The 20,691-nt window shown below is 36.3% G+C and overlaps 1 protein-coding gene across 3 annotated transcripts in view; it reads left to right on the top strand.

The window, feature by feature from the left end:
- Window positions 1-20,691, top strand: part of COL19A1 (collagen type XIX alpha 1 chain) — a 177,702-nt gene that overhangs the window by 141,070 nt on the left and 15,941 nt on the right. For all 3 annotated transcript variants that reach the window (XM_033002791.2, XM_042803595.1, XM_042803594.1), the window contains 11 exons: window positions 4,577-4,630; window positions 9,740-9,802; window positions 10,589-10,633; window positions 11,585-11,620; window positions 12,536-12,571; window positions 12,682-12,735; window positions 13,953-14,006; window positions 18,365-18,418; window positions 19,656-19,745; window positions 20,108-20,152; window positions 20,257-20,334. In XM_033002791.2, coding sequence (XP_032858682.2) covers window positions 4,577-4,630; window positions 9,740-9,802; window positions 10,589-10,633; window positions 11,585-11,620; window positions 12,536-12,571; window positions 12,682-12,735; window positions 13,953-14,006; window positions 18,365-18,418; window positions 19,656-19,745; window positions 20,108-20,152; window positions 20,257-20,334 — 609 coding nt within the window. The remainder of the gene's footprint in view (window positions 1-4,576; window positions 4,631-9,739; window positions 9,803-10,588; window positions 10,634-11,584; window positions 11,621-12,535; window positions 12,572-12,681; window positions 12,736-13,952; window positions 14,007-18,364; window positions 18,419-19,655; window positions 19,746-20,107; window positions 20,153-20,256; window positions 20,335-20,691) is intronic.

The raw sequence follows: 20,691 nt of genomic DNA, 5'->3' as shown, positions 1-20,691 counted from the left end.
TCTCATGAGAGCAGACGGGGAGAATCACCTCCCTTGACCTCCTGGTTACACTTCTCTTGATGCAGCCCAGGGTGCACAATGCATTGGCTTTCTATTTCCTGCACCGTATTTTTTTCAGTACTTAAAAGCAAATGCATGAAAGGTGTCTGAACTTAGTATTTATATGCTATTGGTCTAAGCATGTTCAGGTGCAGTTCCACAGTCTTCACTTAGGCAAAATACTTTTCTGGTCTTGGGTTGTAGAATTACTACCTGCCTGGTTTAGTGTCAAGTTCTGTTAGGAGGAGATATATTATTTTTCTATTTGTTCTGCTTAGAAAATAGCTTCATGATGTCTGGCACTGTTTTATATATTATGGTCAGTTGTGGGAGGTTTTGGGATTGTGAGTTTTTTTGTTGTGGGTTTTTTTTTGTTTGTTTTTACTTTTACATGAATCAGCAGCCAGGTGTTTCTATTTACGTAGGTAAGCTAGAGGACAGAAAAAGGCGGTTTACTGGTTTCTCCATTAAGGCTTAACTATCTTTTCTGTCCCAGTTTTCTCTGTCTCTACTGGAACTGTTATGACTGGAGGAATTCCATTTCTCAATAGTTCCCATCTTAGTGGGACATCAGATTGTTTTTAAAATAAAAAGAGTGCCAAACTAGAGTTTTGCTAGAGACTTCCACCAGTATAGCAACGTTCTTCGGGGTGCCTCGTGTTGCTGTTTGGCAGAAGGGAAGTGCTATCAGCACTGGGTTTTAAGGGTAGGGAACATGAGGACTACCTGATTTGGCCTATTGCCATCTTGTCCAAGAAGCTGTCTGTGGTAGAGGTGGGAAAGAAACTTGTGGTCTTCTAAATCAGATCGCGGTTAGTAAACTGCACTCACGATTATTCACCCTCGTGAACCTGCTGTTTTCTACCAACACGTCCAAAGTTACTGTTTGCAACCAGAATAGATTTATTCCACAATTTCTATAGCCCTTGAAGCTCATAACTCAGTTCATCATTTACCTTTGCAAGGGTATCTTTTATTTTCACAACTATTCTTGCCTGGAACATTAGCTTTGTGTTACTCCTTAAAGTCTTAAATTAAAATATGGTTTCATTTTTGTTTGTGTTGAATGTGAGACACTGGAGAAGTTCACTGACTACTTGGATTTCTTCATTTAATTCCATACACTTGGTCTCTTGTTATTCAGTCTGTATGTCAGTACCACCAAAATAGTTATCTTAAGTAGCCAGCAGTTTGCCTTGGAAATCTCATTTCCTCTGCCTCAGGAAATATTGTCATTCCTCTACCAATATTTGAAAGTGAATGAATGTTATCAGTTGATTACAATAAACAGAAAATTAAAGAAATGATAAGTGAAAATTGGCAGTAGCATTTCCTGGACTTTCTGCTGCTTTTTAGAATATTGGAAATGCTTACAAGGTAGGATGGGAATGGCTGGCAAGGGTTGGTCATATTGCTTGTTTCTATGCATTTCAGTTTATAAAATCCATATCAAAATGTAATTTATTTAATGTATTCTACTGTGGCAGATGTCATGCCTTCATCTTCCTTTCCATTTGTGCTTTGGAATAGTTATACAATACTGCACATCTGCACTGATGAGTTTCATGATTTTTTACGTTCTAGTAGTAGAAAAACAGTATTGTATTTTAATGGGCGGGCACATATCTGAAATAGATGGATAAAGTGATTACACTGAGTCACTTGCAATGCTGTGTTCTCTGAAATGGGCTGTTCATGAGATGCAACCAGTACAACGTACCTGTTACACATTTTACTGCATGGACTGTGAGATTGGGTAGACCTTTTCAGCAGTCTCATTATTACAGAAATGCAGATGAACTATAAAAGCTAAGAGAGAAAAATATTTTATAAACCCCAGTAATTTCACAGTTTGGAGCTATTTCCTTTTAAGCACCTGTGTTTCTATTCCTGCTTTGTAGAAAAAACATCTGAAACCTGTTTGTAATTCTGGAAAACAATCAGGACACATTTTCAGTTATTTTCTTATTCATACAACTGTACTCTATGTGTGCTTCACTTCTCTCAATTACACAGCTTGATATTAAAAAAGAAAAAGGAAACACTGCTTGAGTGAGATTCAAAGTGGCAGATGTGCAAAATTCTTATTCAAAAGCTAGAAATTGCTTATACAATAATTCTTCAACTCCTGTTAATTTCATTGCTTCTCCACTTGCAAACCAATACTACTGGTTCTCTTTTTACCAGTAGAGACTTTGTTGTGGATTGTGCAGTTATGTTAGTGGATGGACAATTCACTTCGAAAGTTAAATGAATGGAAAAATTTATGGCCATATATCTATTCCAATGCTGGGGAACAAAGTGAGAGTGAGGCACCTGTGATGTTTCATATGGCTTCCATATCTTCCTAACGTCCCCTAATATTTAAATACCACTATCTTTCTGTAACAATGTAATCACAGTAAAATACATAGGATCGTATTTCATAATTTAGTGGTGATGTCTCAGAACACACCTGTCTTGTTCTGGTATGCTGCAGTAATGTTCTGCTAGGTCTTACTGATTTATCCATCAATTTTAATAACTTTTGCCTATCTGATTTTACCATCTTCCTAGTTTTTTATACCTTCAGACTCCATGGGAACTTTGTGATTACTTCTCTTTTATTAGTTAGTTTCTATCGAGTTGATTTTTTTTTCTCCAAGGAAGTTGTCTGTTTGATTACTCAAAATCATGGTTCTGTTTCTCATCTTTTTGAAGTTCAGTACCTCAAGGGAAGTACTTTTGCTGGTAAGGAGAGCCATCAGAGTTTCACAGAATGGTCTTCTACATGTGGGAAAAATTTGTGGTTTTGCCATTCTGTGCACTCCTACAGACCAGATGCATCTTTCCAGAGAAGGCTTTGCTGTCAGAATGCAAATCATGATCTACCTCATTTAAAAGCTCTATCAGAACACTTCAAAATATGATTACATAGGAGCGAAAAGATACCAGGGGATATACATGTGCAATTATCAGATATGAGGTATGCCACCTGTGACAAAATCATTGCTGTTCTTGTCATGATCTTTTACCCTGAATTGCCTGATGGTTTTGCAGCAGCAACTCTGAAGTAGTAAACAGGTGATGTCTGTCTTAGAAAAGTAAAGTAACTGGGTATTTAGTTTATATTTACCCAAAATACATAGTATTTCAGTGTCTTCCTCGGATCCCTAGCTGAAACCAGTAGATAAGATTTTTCAGTTTTTCTAGGAATATTTTGCAGTCTTGCTGTTGCACTGCTAAGAACTTGACAGCCGTTCTTGTTACACAAGTCTTAACCAGTTGAAAGAGGTTTTACAGGTTTTACAGGTTCTTTAGCATGAAAATGGGAAGACTTTCAATAGATTCTTATTCTGAAAGTGTAGAAAGCTGTTTTCTTTTTATGAAGCATACCAGAATATTTCTGTCATGTGATGTATGTATAAGAACAGTGCACATAAAATGATTAACAAGGACCTTTACAAAATCTAAATGCAATAAAAAAATCTGACTAATATCTAACATAGCATCTGACTGATAAACAACCTCCATTTTTTTTGAGGAACAACCCTTTTCAAAACCGGAGAGAATACAGTTTGCTAAAGCAATCTTTAGGGTGCTTGTATGCCAGCTACATTTTTCCCACTAACAGAAGCTGCAGAGGATAAATTGTAATTATAAAAAAGCCCTGCAGGAGCAGAGTTGCCCTTGTGCCCTGTCTCTGTTAAGTGCAGGTCATTCAGACCAAATAATTTAATTGAGTACTTTGTAATCTTATTAATGTAGTCAAATGTTTCTTATAATCATCATGAGTGTCTGTATTTCATATTTCATGATGTGAAAATTTCACCTTAAGGAGAGCTACTGTGCTAATTTGTAAATTTAACTGAGTTTTAGTTCATACGATCTTGACTGAAATTTTTATGTTCTACCCTGATTTACAACACTTAAAAATCGCATTGGTTTATGGCATATTATGTCTAAAAATGTTTTATTTTTCTCAAGCACATATTTTTTAATGTCTCCATCCTAAGCCTGCATTTGCATAGAAAGTTCCTCCTCGGTTACTGAAATTCTTGATGAAAGCTGTGTGTTTAAGTATAAACTTGCAAAGCTGATAAAACTAGGAAGTTACGCTTTTGGAGAATTCTGGCATTCCTCAATTTCTGTACTCTAAGTTAAAAATCTAGCTGTTTACTTTAGAAGCTGCTTCTACATCAAAACTTGAGTTAGCTTTGTGTTAGTGGAAAGAGTTTTAAAATGCTGCAGAACAAAGGTGCTGCTCATACCAGAAGGGATTTGTATTAAAATTGATGTGGATATCACCTCTACCTTCTCTGACAGATTCACTCCAAAAGAAGATGCCAGTTTTCAAAACTCAGGGATTTAGAAACTGACTTTCCTCCTCTGTGCCTGAAAAAAAAAAAAGATTTAATGAACTTACAGAAAATAATTTACTGTGTAATCAAATAAAAATCTAACCCCTTTTACATGACCACTGCTCTTTGAATACAGGTATGTAAACATAACATTAGTTAAATTAAAATCACCTTCTGATGCATATTTTTTCATATAGGGTCCTTCTGGACTAAAAGGAATTCTGAATTCATTGAACAAGCATTATAATGAGGTATGGAGAATTGATATTGTGTCTCTGTGTGTGTGTGTGTTTATGATTCAGAAACACCTAAGGTAGAAATGACTACAGTTTTGATCCCTGTGAACCACATTTCAAATTAATCCAAAAAGTGGATCCTTCCCTGTCCCCTTTCTGCATCCCTGTACAGGATCAGTCCACACCCCAGTCACATACCTGCTGTGTCATCTATCCAGCTGCCATGTGTCTTGACTCCCATCCATCTTCTACTCACGTATTTTTACCTGATACAACTCAAAAAGGAGGTGGGTGGACCACCTAGCTGTTAGCATAAAGCATCAGCTCCCCATTTCCAAATTCAGTTGCTTTGAACCATACTTAATATTTCTTCTTTATTGACCTACTCTGTCATGATCCTAAGAGTAGAATAGAAAGACAAAGAGGCATAATTTTAAAAGATCTGCTAGCAATCCGTGAGAATTGTCTTCATGTTTGTATTATAGACTAATAAAAATAGTCTTAATTACAGAACCTCCTGCAGCTCCAAGCTCTTCATAGAAAAAAGTTAAAATTGTGTAGGACAGTTGTCCTGGATTTGACTGGGATGAAGCTAATTTTTTCTTCGTAGTAACTAGAATAGTGCTGTGTTTTGGATTCAGTATGGGATTTGGTATGAGAATAATTTTGATAACGCACCAATGGTTTTAGTTGTTGCCAAGAAATCAAGGACTTTCTAACTCCCTGTGTCCTGCCTGTGCACAGGTGCACAAGAAGTGGGGAGGGAGTATGGCAAGATCAAAGGACCCAAATCGGCCACTGGAATATTCCATATCATATAACGTCATGCTCAGTATATAAATGAGGGTGGGCTGGGCTGGGAAGCTGCTCTCTCTTTCTGGGATTGCAGTTTCAGGATTTTCTCTTCTCTGAGATCCTTAGCCGGGAATGGGCTGGGCATTGGTCAGCAGGTAGTGAGCAACTTCATTGTGGATTACTCTTTTGTATTTTCTATTATTATTATTATCATCATTAGTATTTTAATTTTATTTCAGTTATTAAATTGTTTTTATCTCAAGCTAAGAGTCTCCTTACCTTTACCCCTCCAATTCTCTCCCCATCCCCACGGCAGGGGGAGGGAGAGCAAGTGGCTGCGTGGTGTTTGGCTGCCAGCCGGGTTTAAACCATGATGACAATATACCATGTGACAGATTTTACCTTCTTACCACAGATTTTTCAAATTATTTACGCAGTGGTAGTGTCTGCCATTGTAAGGGATCATAATTCAAAGATCACAGAAGTTTTATTAATTGATGCCAAAGTGAGTATGTAACTTCTCTGATTAGAAAATTTTATTTTATTCAATGACTGATGAAGCACTGTTAGAGGAATGTTTACTTAATACAAAGGCTACTCTGTGTATCATACCTTAAGTCATGCAGGTCAAACCTGGAAGACATCCATTTCTTTTAATATTAAAATGCATAACTATAAAGAGCAGGTGAATTCTCAATATTTTTCTTACATAACATACCCAGATGAGTATTAAAATCTTTTTCTTGAATAGGAATTCTGGAACAAAATTCATGTCAAACATATGTTCCTAGTTGCTTTTATCACTGAAGTGATTTATCTGATACTTCTGATATTTAATCCATTCCAAATCACTCTATCACGTTAGAACATACATTAGGAATAAAGCCTAGTTTTATATGCTCTTACGGACAGGGACATTTTCATATCTGGAGACTTAGTTGCTGGTTTTGGTCTGCCATTTCATATGTATGTGTTGAAGTTTTCTATAATTTGGTTTTATACCTTTAGTTTTCTTACCATTTTCTTTTTCCTGACAAAAACAACTTTCACTGATACCAGCCCTGTTTATCAATAACATATTTATTGTAATTCATTCCCTGCCTCTGGACTATTAATCTCTTCTACCGTGAGAGACCCTTTGAAGTTAATTCTGCAGGAGGAAATACAAACAGTGGTGATCTTCAGGAACTGGCATCTGTCTCCAAAAATCATGGTTCTTAGCATTATAAGGCTCTAAGAATTCCTAAGGTATCTTATATTTCCTAATTAACAATATTCTGGAAAAAAAATGTAGACCAACTGCTTTGTGTCTATAAATTAATCATCTTTTCAATTCTGTACAGTTTACCAACTTTCTTCTTCCTTTAGCTATCTAGTTTGAAGCTTTTAATGACTCCGTCATGAGCAATTAGCTGTTCAAGAAGGAAATGCTGTTTGGTTTCAGATGAGGGTGGATATGGCTTTCTCATGCATGTAGCAGGCTTTAAATCCTCAAACTTTCTGTAACTACGTGTTCACATCTTCCTGGTCAACTTAATTCTCCAACTGCTACAGCAAACATATTAGTTTCTATACATTTTATGATGGGAATGAGATATTCTCATAAAGGACAAGACAAAGACATCAAAGAGGTGATCAAAGTCAAGGGCAGCGTGTCTGCTTTGTCACTGATAATTTATTTAGTCAGATGTAAACACCAGTAACTGTCCTTTTTTCCCCACTCTTGTATAGTATGATGAGTGATGATTTTGTTCACTGCACCAAGCAATCTTTCACATTCCAATAAATTATTTGCAATGTGCCTCAATTATTTTCCTTTATAAGATGATATTCCAGTGCTATTCTGAGGTTTTTGAGATTTCTTACACCACAAGAAACAGTCTTGTCATGTTTCCAACATTTTATTCATGTTCTCAAGGATCTCACAAGGTCTTCTTTTAGTTTGTCTTTTTAAAGTGTTTAAACTGTGACCACATTTTTGTTGCTATAGAGCTTTTAATATCTTTTTTTTTTTTTTTTTTTTCCTGAGGATATTAGTATGGCTTCTTTGCATTGGTGTTTCTAGGAATCATGAGAAACTGCTACCTAGAAATGTGGGTGATCAGTGAGAGAGATCTTAAGACCCATCATAATTAATAACGTCTTTTATATATATGTAATTTCTCTGTTTCTTAGCAGATTACTTGCAATTCTTCTGGTTTCTGTATGGTATCAGTGAGCAGTTGTAATTGCACTGTGTATTTAAATAATTTGTTGCGACCAAGCTTTTTCTGTCTCAGGATCAATCACCTTACTGTGTAAAGAGGCTAAAGTGCAAGTCTTTAAAAGCAGAATTTACTTGATCCATGTATACAGTGAAAGAGACCACTATAAATACAGTTGCTGATTGCAGCAGCAAATTGTGCTGAATGGCAAACCAAAATCAGCAGTCTTTCTTTAATGAAGGTGAGGGTAACCTGCAGAGGATAAGTAGTAGCGTTGATCCTTAATGGGGGGGGAGACAGCACTGGAGCATTTCTTCCCTTGTTCTTCCTTTGTGCCTGTTCTTGCAAGACGTGTCACTATTTTTATATTCCTTCTCGTTGTGTCTTCTGTGCTTTCAGTGTAAATGTGATGGTTTGCATGTGTTCGATACATGCATCTTGTTCTCTTCATTATGCCAAGAAACTGGTTCTGCCCTGCTCTGTAGGTTACATTCCTTCAGTGACTGGTAAATGAGGCCTTGTGATTTGTGTTTATACACACTCAGGCCTCTGTTATCATCCTTTGTCTTGGCTTTCAAGGTCTCTGCTTGTCATCTTTTTTACTTACCGGTTTTCCGTACATAGATATAAGGTCACTTCAGTCAAACCTGCTCCTAAACATCTTTGCAAAGGGCATACAGATCAATTTAATCTAAAATATTCTCCAACACGTAAAAATAAAAATGAAACCACAACACAAAGCAATTGAAACTACATCACAATCTGCTCAGCAAATGTTTCAAAATCATTATAATTCATAATAATTATAGATTATTCTTGAATAATTCGATATTACTTTTCTAAGATTTTTTTCTTCAGCATATTTTACTTACATTTTGTTGTAAAGAGAAAATGACCTATAAATATGCAATGTTTGGTCTAATACCCTTTTTTTTCCCCTCCTTATATGCAAAAGAAATGCACGACTCAGAATAAATCGTAACTGATAGTGTACTCATAATAACAGACACCTAGACTGTTCTCAGTCAAACGGTAGTCAACTACTTCTCAGCAATACTTAAGTTCCCTTCTTTGGGTATCTGCCTCTTGCTCTGGAGGTGATTTTGACAATGAGGTTATTAATAGTTTTACAAACCCTAAACACTGAAGAAGATCCTCCAGAACATTAATAATTATAAAATAATTATTGATTTTATTCAGGTTATATTTAGTTATCAACTTATGACTATATTAACAGTGTAAATGGCACTTTTATTCATCATGATGTTTTCCCATTTTAGAGATACAGAAACTGGAACATGGGAAGGGGAGTTGACTTGCTCAGGGTTCCCATTCATCCCAGTGGCATATGTTTAAGGGCTCGGATTCCTTGGGTCCAGACTCAAGCTCATCTTTCAGGGTCATTGGTTTTGTTGCTTTTTCCATTGTCATTACGAGAAAACATGTTCCCCTTAAGTAGTCTGAGCCTGGCTTTGGCAAGAGGAAACCATTGGCTTTGTATTCTGTTGAGTCTTTACCTTCTACAGAAGAGTAAATAGATGCAGTGCAATAACACCTGAGCAAGTATACAGTCTGAACCCCTGGTTCTTAAATCTCTCTCTTTCCTTTTAGGAGCAGTGTGAGGAGCCTGTTGATCATATTCATTCCCTCTCCTTCTGTTTCACTACTGTAGTAGACTTAAATTAGTTCTATTTTACATTTCATTACTTCATGCTGCTCAGAAGTAAAAAACATGGTTTTTGTAATAGGAGAAGTGATTTTTATTGTTCTTTTCTAACATACTTGAGAAATGTACTGTAATAATGAGCATAAAAAATATGTTCTTTGCATTAAGGAAAAACAATACAGATTTGCATAGCAATATTCAACATAGATATTTCACTTTTATGCTTTTATTCATCTTCTGCTAGTCTGACTGAAGCATGAATACATGGTAAACGATGTATTGCTGCAATACATTACTTAGATGTACTGCATAGGCAATTAGTATTTCTAGTAATAGATTAGGACTTCTGAATTTACATACTGGTAAATTATGTGAAATTGTTATGGGAAATAAATTGTTATTGTAAATAAATGGAGACATGTTCTGTTCTCTGATCTTTGTGGTGATATTTCTTCCCAGAGTGATACAAGACTGCTAGGATTACTTGGGACCCCTGGACCTAAAGGCCAAAAGGGAGACATTGTAAGCATTTTGGATGAATTTGGAGAGATTTCAAAGTGCCTATCTAACCTGTATCTGCCACCTTTAATACAATATCTGTTATTTATCACAATGGTCACTGAAGGAATAGATTTTATATATGACTGGCTCTTTGATCTGTATAGTCCAATATCCAACTCACCCTGCTATCCTGCAGGTACAGCACTTGAGCCTTTCTCCTGTAATATACACTTAACCAGAAAGGAAAAATGCAGGAAGAATTACTTGTAGTTTCTATAACACTGAGGAGAAGTCAAATGAGCTGGCCTGCCAGTTAGGGGGAAAAGACTCTAAAAAAGTTGAAATTCAAAAAATTTTTTGATAGTAATTAATGAATATTTAAAGTAGTTTCTCTGTAACAATGGGACTTGATATACCAAAAATACTTACAGTTAGCCTCTAAAAATTACCTGGAGGTCAAATTCTGAATCCACATCATATGGCAATATATTGTTTATAGGCATCTGTCCTGTTGAAACAGTGGAATGAATTTTTAATAGTTGGATGCCTTTTACACTTGGAAGGAAAGAGACAAATGCTCTGGACATGTCACAGGATTGGCAATGTTTTTTCTTGAGAAGCCTATAGATCTGCTATAGAAAACAGTAATTAAATTAATTTGCAGATGTTTAAATCTCAGATTTGCAATGCAATTGAAGTTAAGATTTCGTGCCCTACACAGAACAAAGTACAGTTGAAGGAGATGAGGAGTTTGTTTGCATTTGTTATAATATAAAAGGTTTTAAATATAATTCCTTTTTTTAAAAGGGTCAAAAAGGAGAAGTGGGAATGACTGGTGCAAAAGGAGAAAAGGTAAATTAACTCCTTACTTCTGTGCTAGTGTGTGATACTAGAAGGTGGCTGAATGTACTGATTATGAATCAAATCTTAGAAAATATACTCAGTATCAAGAAAATATATTTGAGCATAGGAAAAGCTGTCAGTCTCTGAATATCCTGAGTAATTTACTCAAGCCCTTCCTTGAGAGAGTATTTATGTGTGCAACTAAATTTCCCTGTTCCTACAGCTCACAGAGTCCTTAAGTTTAAACACATTCAGGCTTCTACCAATTACCAGTTTAAAATTATGTTTATATCAGTTTATGACCAGTGATTCTCACAAATTAGACGCCATTCATACTTTTTCAAGTTATAAATGTGATCTTTAATATCTATATGAAAAAAAAGGAGTCTTTAAATTATTAAAATTTACAAATAAAATTCATAATTTATTATATTTTAGTTTAAGTTTAAACTTTCCAGAAAGACTGGGAGGGGGGAAATGTTACTGGGGAATAGGTGTATATTGTGTTTTTCTAGGAATGTGTGACATACCCACTTCTTCATCCACTGAATAACAGGCACTTTGCGGTTTAACTGTTAGGCTTCCAGTTGGTTTCTCTGGTCATATCCCTGTGTATAAACAGTTTTAATAGAGACAGAAACTTTTTTTTACTCTGTCAATGTGACAGACTCATGATTTTGTGTGTTATAAAGCACTTGTGTTGGAGAATTTGTCAGATTTATATGCATAATTCATGTTCCTGACGGTCCCATGTGCTCCTGCTTGAAAAGATCACACATGACATGGTCTTGTCATCAACATCATCCCTCAAATAAAGGTTTGTAGTACATATATATTATATAGATTAAAAAAAAAAAAAAAAAAAAACACAACATTTTTCAAGGATTCTTCACCAAACCCAGACATATGTACTATTTACTATTTGAAATCTGTGTTAACCTCTTCCCTATGTTTCCACAGGGAGAGCCTTCTGAAAAAGGGGACAAGGGAGATCCAGTAAGTATAGCTATGTTCTGAACTCATGATGTGAATAATTTATGTTTGATACGATTTTCATACTGTATTCATGCTGTAATTCTTTTCTTTGTACACTTTCATTAGATTCAGTGATTATGTAAGATAGCATATGTATTGTCTCCTTACATACATCAAGTTCACACAGGTCATAAATAAAAAACAGAGATGCCCTGTTTTTCAACATTTCTGTAGTTGGTAGAGTCCATGAATTAACTTTAAAGTACATACTTTTTTGTTCCCTGAAAGTTCTTTTTTTCTTTCCGTTATTTCACAAAATTTTATGTGGGATGAACTCTGTTATTTTAACTGTCTTACCAATTTCTAGTGTGGCATTTAACATCAGACAGTTTTCTTATAGCCATTTTATGTGTGCATAATTTTTTTTGTTGTTTTGGGGGTTATTTTCAGAACACTCATTCTGTAATAGCTTGTTTACGTGTGTTCCTTATTTTTAATTAACTGTTGTCCTCTCTTATGACATTTGACAAGAGCTAGTTATGTTGTTTAATACACAACTGAAGGTTGCTCAGGTACTTGTGATTAACATATTATAACCAAAATAAGGCATATTGTAATAACGTGTGGTTTTGGAGATGAATGCTGTGTCACCAGTAGAGATTTAGTGGTAAAGAATAGCCTTTAGAATGGAGAAGCTCTTAAGCAAATGTGTTTTCAAACATTTTTTTTAAAAACCCTAGGAAAACCTGCAAACAGAATTAGTTTGAAAGAGGAATGCCTTTCAGAGTTTGTTCAAGGCATCATAAATTCTTTAATGCTTTCTCAATATTTATTAAGTTTACAAACTATATTATAACATTTTAAGGTAGCAAATTAAACTCTTACTTGATCTTAGTTAAAATTTTAGCTTCTTATGGTTGTACTTGCTGTTTCCAGGGTGAAACTGGAATGGAGGGATCAAAAGGAAATAAGGTATTTTTTGATTTGTGCACACTTTATACATCATTGGTGTATATAGCTGATACTGGGAGGTGTAACAGTATTTTTTTTTTATTTTTTATTTTCTCAAACAATATTATTAGGGTGAAACAGGAGACCCTGGACCACCTGGTCTTATTGGAAATCCAGGATCAAAGGTAGGTGAAAGGTATTTTTGTGGTATTAAGAGCCATTACATTCTATGCTGTTGCATAAGAGGACTCTGAATGCTATCAACTCTTTAGCTAGTATTAAAGGGCAGAGAATGCAAATAGTCTATATCAAAAGTTTGTGCATGGATCATGGCTATTTTGGTTCATAAAACTCTCATTGATCTCAGCATCACTCAGCAAGGAATTTTTTTGCAAAGCTCAAATGTTATTTGGCCACTCAAGAATATGAGCACCCATTTTGCAATTACAACTCCACCAGTAGCTGGGTGTATTCTCTTTATCCATGAGCGAGGCAAGGGATAACCACTGCCAGTACATTAGCAGGTCCTATGTTTAATCCTGTGAGACTGCAGGTAATGTCAAAATAGTCATTGCCTTGCTTAGAAGAAAGTAACTGAAGCACAAATATTCTTGAGAATCTCTCATGATCCCTTGAATTGTATCAAATAAAGTAGAATTGGAAACTGTGAAAATGTAACCACTATTCCACCCAACACTATTCATGTTAGATATGATAGTACCCACAGTTAGTTCCTTAGTTCATCAGAAGTCCCAGGGCAAATAGGTGCAGCTATAGGATCCACAAAACTGTGGTCTTAAAAGTTATTCTCCACTCTAACTCCTTTGACTGCTTTTTGGAAGCTAATGTCCTTCCTTGCTAGGAGCTACTCAAATAATTGTTGTTACTGCAGTGGAAATCTAGGTCACCTTTACACTGTATGCCTTCCAGAAGAAGCTCACAGAGATCCAAAGGATTATTAGGATTTGCACCAAGTCATCTTTTTATCTCTACATCTCAATCCCCTTTTTTTTCAGTGCTCTGGAGTCCTTCTGATGAAATCTGTTCCAAAAAAGAAGGAACACTTACCACATAGTTAAAAAATCACTTCTAGATCTGTCCCTTGAAGGAGGGAATCTTGTTTTTCTCCTGTTTTTTTGTCTTTCCTTTTAGGTAGTTCCCTTGTATTTGCTTGTATTTGATTTGTATACATAATTTGGATTTTGTAAGTATCAGTCCCAAAGATTTATTGGACTAAATATTAAACAAAGGGAGAATGAGCAAACTCTGTACTTCTTACTCCATGTAGAAGATAATTCTTAATGCTAGATGTTTTCATCCGTTTACATATGAGAATGCTTTACACCAAATTACAACAGGTGTCTTGACTTTTATCTCAAGTGTATATTATATCATTTCACAGGGACTGCAAGGACCTCCGGGACCTGTCGGACCCAGGGGACTGCCAGGAGAAGTTGTATGTATTGTGCGGTTTCACCAAGCTGTAGAAGTGTGGTGTGTGAACAGTTAGCCAGTGAAGCAGTACAACAGAAGTTATCATAGGGGCTTCTTCTGTGGGTGGTACTACTATAGCAGTCAGGTGTTGAAGCCTCAGGGTAGAGTTGTGCCATTTGCTGATGTTATTTTTGTCCTTGTGTTACTGTCTGAACAAGGAAGAATAGTAATACTAATTTGTCTGATTCACAGATAATTTGCTCTACAAAAATCACTCTTATCTCACAGGAGCAGGTGAAAATTTAAAAAATATCTGTCAAAGCTTTAATAAAGTTACATTGTGAGCTGGAGAGAACAGTGTGTGTGGAGATAAATTAAAAGAAACATGGAAAGTAAGAGTTCCCATGGTATTTAAACACATGGCCTTCCTTATTTCTGTCAGTGGTTTTGTATTATTTTGAATTGGTTTACTGCCTGTAAAAGGGGTAAAGAATAATAAGGTGAACAGAATTAACAATTATGTTTATTAACTTAGAATTTAGGTCAGATTTATGAGTAAAACTGATATTCAGAGCAAGACATAATTCCATTAAAACTAGAGACAATATTAAAATCTCCAGGCACAGACACCTGAGTCTGTTAACTGTGAGCAGCTGCACAGCACAAACCAAGACAGCTTGCTGCCCAGCCATCCTGGATGAGCAACACTCTCCCTGCTGGAAAGTGAAGTCAGGTTTCAGTAGACATAATGCTAACAGGGGAACGAATGAGAGTGTGAGATAACCAGGAAGGGGAAAAGCTCTCATTAGTGGCTCTTAAATAAACCCTGATATCCAGATCCACTACGGGCTGTCAGAAGCACTAAATGGATGGGTTATTGAACCTCGAGATCATGGCCTCTTTAGGGAGACCCTCCAGGAGAAGTGGGCGAGATGGGACGCCTGACCAGAGATGTGGTGTGCTCGTAACCTTTATGCCTGTGGGTTCCAAACTGATGGGTTGGGATTGCTGAGGCAGTGGGGGGATCTCAGCAGAATTTTGATATGCCTGCAGTTATTACACTTTCGAGTGCACCACATTCAGGTCTGCCAACTGTTTGGGGTTTGTCAAGGTGATGGGGCCTCCTTCATGAGGGTTTTAGTGTGTTTGTAATCGTTATGTTGCTAGGCAACAGACTGATGGGTTGTCAGTTGGGATCCCTCAGACTGGTAGGGGCTTCTCTGGAGATTCAGTACCCCCATAACTCTTGTGCCTCTGGGCAGGAAGAGCATGCATGTGTCACACCCCACCTGGGGGGAGGGAGGTATGTGACTCAGATTCACAAATTCTCTTCATTGTGGACTGAAGTGAGATAACGCTCAAGATCCATACTTAAGTATCAACTTTAATGGAAAGAAATATTCTCTAAATGTTGGCACTTTCACAACTATATCTGTCTAAGCTATGCGGCTTTGTGGGAAAATCAAGGTCCACCTTGCGTTACTTAACAATTTTAACCACTACTTAGTAGCTTTAAGTTTACTTAGAAAAGAAGAAAAGGAGAGACAGAGAGAGAAAGAGATCACTAGTCCTGGATCCAGCATTGGACCTGCCAGCAGGGCTGTTTGGTGCAGAGAGTCCCCTCTAGACTCACACATGCCCCTATTCATGGCTCCAGCTCCTGGACTTCTGGAACTTTCTCTTGCCCCAGTTCCAGGAGTGATTGAGACACCAATCAATCAAGAGAAGTGACACCAGGCCCCTCTCCATTACTCACTTCTGGTCTCCCCTCTCAGGGCATTGCCTGGGCTCACAGTAGAGTCACCTGGGGCTCGTCCCTTACAGAGTGAAACTTCAATCCAGTCTGAATACTCTAGGAAACATTTTAAATTATTAGGCACCATTATACTAAATTTCAAAGTTCTCTGGGCATTTGACTTGACAACCTAATATAGCAGAAGGCCTCTTCTGATGAGGTGGCTACCTGCCTCCCTTCCAAATTATGATGCAATCCCTTTTTAGGTGTGCAGGCAACTATGTTCTGCCTAACCCCTTGTGTAAAATGAAACTAGGTTTAGGTCCAAAACCGTGTTGTCACGTATCCTAACAAGTGACACCTCCTCCCTCTCCTTGGTTCTCCTTCCTCCATAAAATATAAAATGGTTTTTCAGTACCGTTTTGGAAGCTCGAGTGGTTAGATGCAAGAAATGGACCAAGAAGGTCAGCGGAGAACTGGGATTTTGAGCTTTGCTCTGTGGATTGGTTTTGGATTTTATTTTATTTCTACAAACAGAGGCATCTAGAAGCTGGTGTTGCTGCATTTTGTCTTGGGCCTTTCCACACATGCTCTGAGACTACTTTGTAGAAGGGAACTCTTAATTTGAACAGACTTTAAAGTCATTTACTTTATTAATATTAAAATACAGTTCTGAGTGGTACACAGCTGGCAAACTTGTTATTGTTGACGTGTTAAAAGTCTTAGGGATATAAGCAAAGTGACAGCTGGAGTACAGTATTTTCAGCTCCTGTCAGGGAAAAAAAAAAAAATAGTATTCAAATCTGCAGGTCATCATTTTGTACTGTGTTCCTTATTGACCATTCTTTTATACCTTTTATATTTTCCTACTCTGTTGAGGCACACATTTTTTAAATTGTGTCTGATTTGCTTTCTATAACAATAGTTTGTAAGCCTTTTCTGCTGTGCTTCTATTTATATATAGACCAATCTTATTGTGAAAGATAACAAAATACTGCATTTCTGTTTTGCTTGTGTTACTATCATCTCACTTGAGTTCATAATTGCTGCTTTTGAAACTGCTGTTCTGCTGGATCTTTGATCAAGTAACATCATGAGCAGATAAATACTTTATATATGTAGATCCTAGATATAGATGATCTTGAAGACTCATATTTGTACACACAATTCTAGTATACAAAAACATATATTTAAACATATTACAGAAACATGTATTTAGTTCCAGGCTTGTTATTTTCTTTTATCTTCTGAAGATTAAATATTATGAATTAACAAATATAATGATTCATCTTATGCGGCATGAGGAAAATTATAAAAGGTTGAAAATTGTTTTACTTTCACTTACATCATCAAAGAGTCATCCAGCAGATAATACTTGCTTTTTTCCTTTTCTGATATCTAAAAAAAGAAATAACTGGAGAAATCCTTAGGATAGAAGATAGACTGTATATGTTTTATGTCAGTATCAAAACGGGATAGGGTGGGACACGATGTCTGATCCATAATCAGTAAATTTAAAATTCCATATATTCTTATAATGGTTTTATGTTGGTGTAAGCAGAATGTTCTTCATTAAGGTATTTTTTTTTTTTTCTTATGCTTTTAATTTGGATGTCTGGGTGAAACAAGTAGCTGTCTGTCTGTATTAAGGACAGAATACAGCAGAGAACATGCACCTTATGAACCCTCACTATTGGCATGAAAATACTGTCTTCCTTCATATGTCAGTACTCACAAAACTATATTTTACACTGCAAAGAAAAATAAAAACAATATGTGTTTCTATGTCTTTTTCTTAGAAAGTTCATTTTCTATTCCAGATTAAGTATCATACTTAGACTTTTCTATTCAGTTTTGGCAGTTTTGTCATATTCTGTGGAAATTACTGGTATTCTTAATAAAATGCTTGTTACAATAGTTGGTTGAATAGAATTGAAGGGTTATGGAAAAAGTTTTCTGTATTTGTTAAAACATAGTAAGAGAACACAATTTAACCTTCCCTATTATTTAAATAGTTTCTTTATAGATTTTAATCTGTTTAATTTCTCTGTATTCATAATGAATCCTTCATGAAAAGGGCAAGGGAAAATACTGAAGTTAAAATCAAAATGTGGAAGGTGAGAAGATTTAGACAAAAGAAAGGTTGGAATATATTTATTTGGCTGAAAATATTTATACATTAAAACATTTTAAATGAATTTGGTGGATTAAGTAATGTGCATGAGTAGGAATTCACTGAGGCTTTTAAGATAGAGATTTGAATAATTACCTATTGTAGGAAATCATGTAGCCCTTCATATGGAAAAAAAGAAGAAACACTTATTTAAAACTCAAGTTTGTACCTGCTACGGTCTTCCTTGAAAAAATTACTGGTTTTCAAGACTTGGAATTATTTTGAAATTGAAGAAATAAACCTGTCAGTCTCTGCCATTCTGCCTTGATAGGGTCCAGAAAATATTCTTGATTGCACCATTTCAACTTAATGAAAAACGATGCATATATTTGATAAAAGTACTCTTTAACATTTTGGGTCAATGCTAATGCACAGTAAATAATCCAGTGTAAACTTACTTTCATGTGTAATTTTAGATAATATTTAAGGGAATAGCTATAAAAATGTACAGTTATATTTTTATTAATTCCAGGGTATACCAGGAGAGCATGGAGTACCGGGAAACCCAGGAGTTAAAGGGGACAAGGTAAGTTTTAAGTGTTTTTAATTAAGCTTGATACGTTAGAGCATATTAGACTGTCATCTCTGAAGTAACCTTTCATCCTTTTGGAGTGCATCTGTATGACTCCTTCATTAATTGATTTTAAAATGCACAAGCAGCAACCTGCTGTCTGCTCCTCAGAGATGTTGCAGGCCAATTTGGCACCCCAACTGCTCTTTAGATCCATAATTTAAGTAATATTTCAAGGAGGTTGCATTGGGCTCTTACATTAAATCTGTGCAGTGCAGAAACATCAGTTCAGGTCCTGACCACAGAATAGCCTTTTCAGTGTAGTGTCCTAACCAGACTAATGTGTCAAATCCCAATTCACTGTCAGGCATAGTCATCTTGGCAGAGCACTGGGGCAGATACACTGTCTCAGGTATGAACCAAGGCTGGGATCTCTTTATGGCATTGTATTTTGCTGTGTAGAAATCCCTTAGTTAGAATTCAGCTACATCGGCAAGAGTTAAAAATGGTATGTGTGTATATGTTGAATGTAGAGAAGGGGAGAAAAGAGGACATACAGGCATACTGTGAGATATATGATGTGTTATGGTATTTGTACAGTGTGGGGTACAAGGGAAACTAATAAAATCCATTAATAACTTGAAGAAGTGAGCTGATGAAAAGGGAGAAGGAGAAAATAACTGGAAGAGTGACAAAAATGTGCTTGTCTTGCTAAATGGGAAGTAGTGGATTCAGAAAGAATCACAGAGACTGATGCAGGAGTGTGTAAAAGCCAAGATAACAGAAAGAATAATAAAACAAATTCACCTGTGTAATCAGGAGGAGTTGTAGAGATGTGAAGCAAGAGACACTGCATGCATAGAAGTAAAAAATAGAGGTGTAAACAAGAATACAGTGAAGACCAGAGTTTTAATACTAGGGGTAGGTAGCTGGAGAGAAACAGTTAGAAGCTGTTACTATGAGTTAATTGGCGGGGTTTAATGACAACCTGCATATTAGGGACCTGGGGACAAAGAAATGTAGATCAGACGCATTGCAAGCATGGAAACCAAGAGAGTGCTAGTTACTATTAGTGGTTGTGTGGTCCATGCCTCCTCTTCTGTAACTCTTTGAAGGAAAACACAGGGGATTTTTTCTTCTCTATTTCTTCTCAAAGTAGTGGCACTTTCTAGGGTAACCTTGATAATATTTAGAGTTATTTCATAAGAGAAAATTCTCACATTTCAATTAGTGATTCGACTTTATCCTGTAGGGAGACCCTGGTGGGATTATGGGACCACCTGGTCATCCAGGTCCAAAAGGTGATGTTGGGCCTCCTGGACCAAGTCTGCCTGGAACACCAGTAAGTCCATAATCTGAAAAAGCTTTTATGACTTTATTTCTTGTAGGAACAACTGTTAAAGAATTCTCATTGTATAATGACAGAAATCAGAACAAGTTTTTTTTTGGATGTAACTTCAAAATTGAAATATGTGTTATAGTGATATCTTAAGTGCACTAAAATATAGTCTAGAAATAGTGCAACACTCACACATGCTCCTAGTGACAGTGGTATTAACAAGGAATACATATGTAAATCTGTCATAGTTTATTTATAAAGGCTGACTAATTCTGGCAGTAAAATTCAGCTAGCGTCTTTGATTTCAAAACACAATTTGTTTTTTTCCCTTCATTTTTTCTTTTTTTTTTTTTTTTTTTTGGTAGGGTCCCACTGGTATTCCTGGAAGCCCAGGTCCACGGGGACCAAAGGTATAAAAAATACATTATTTGTTCCTAAAAAAAAAAGAAAAAGAGTAATGTGCTAGCTTACATTTTCAGATCTATTATAACTGAAAGCCTTGTACCCTTCTCAGGGAGAAAGAGGACTACCTGGTGTACAAGGAGCACCTGGGGAGATGGGGCCTCCTGGAATAGGCATTCAGGGATCACCAGTAAGTATAACAATGCTCAGAATTTGGGCTTCTCACTGCACATTGCTAAGAAACTGCAACAAGTGAACAAAGAATAGGGAAAAAACATGCCATGAACTCCCTTCTGACTCGACTCCCAGCAATTTTCCCTTTATCCAGACCCAGAAAAGTCTAGTGCTAAACGGAAGCTTCTAGTGCTGAGAGAAGTGGAAGCCCTGGAGAATTGGAAAAATCAACGGCCACTTTACAGATGAGCTTCCTAGTGATGGTGTTGAGACATACTCAATCTGTATCTGTTTCTAAGAAGCAAGTGTTTGAGGTTGTCATCAAAATCCAGCCTGAGAGTACTGGTACAGTAGAAGAGGTATAGCTGACACT

The sequence above is a fragment of the Tyto alba genome, unplaced genomic scaffold (genome assembly GCF_018691265.1).
Source record: "Tyto alba isolate M040663 unplaced genomic scaffold, T.alba_DEE_v4.0 Super-Scaffold_40, whole genome shotgun sequence".
NCBI classification, from domain to species: Eukaryota; Metazoa; Chordata; class Aves; order Strigiformes; family Tytonidae; genus Tyto; species Tyto alba.
This window is presented reverse-complemented; position numbering and strand designations above follow the sequence as displayed.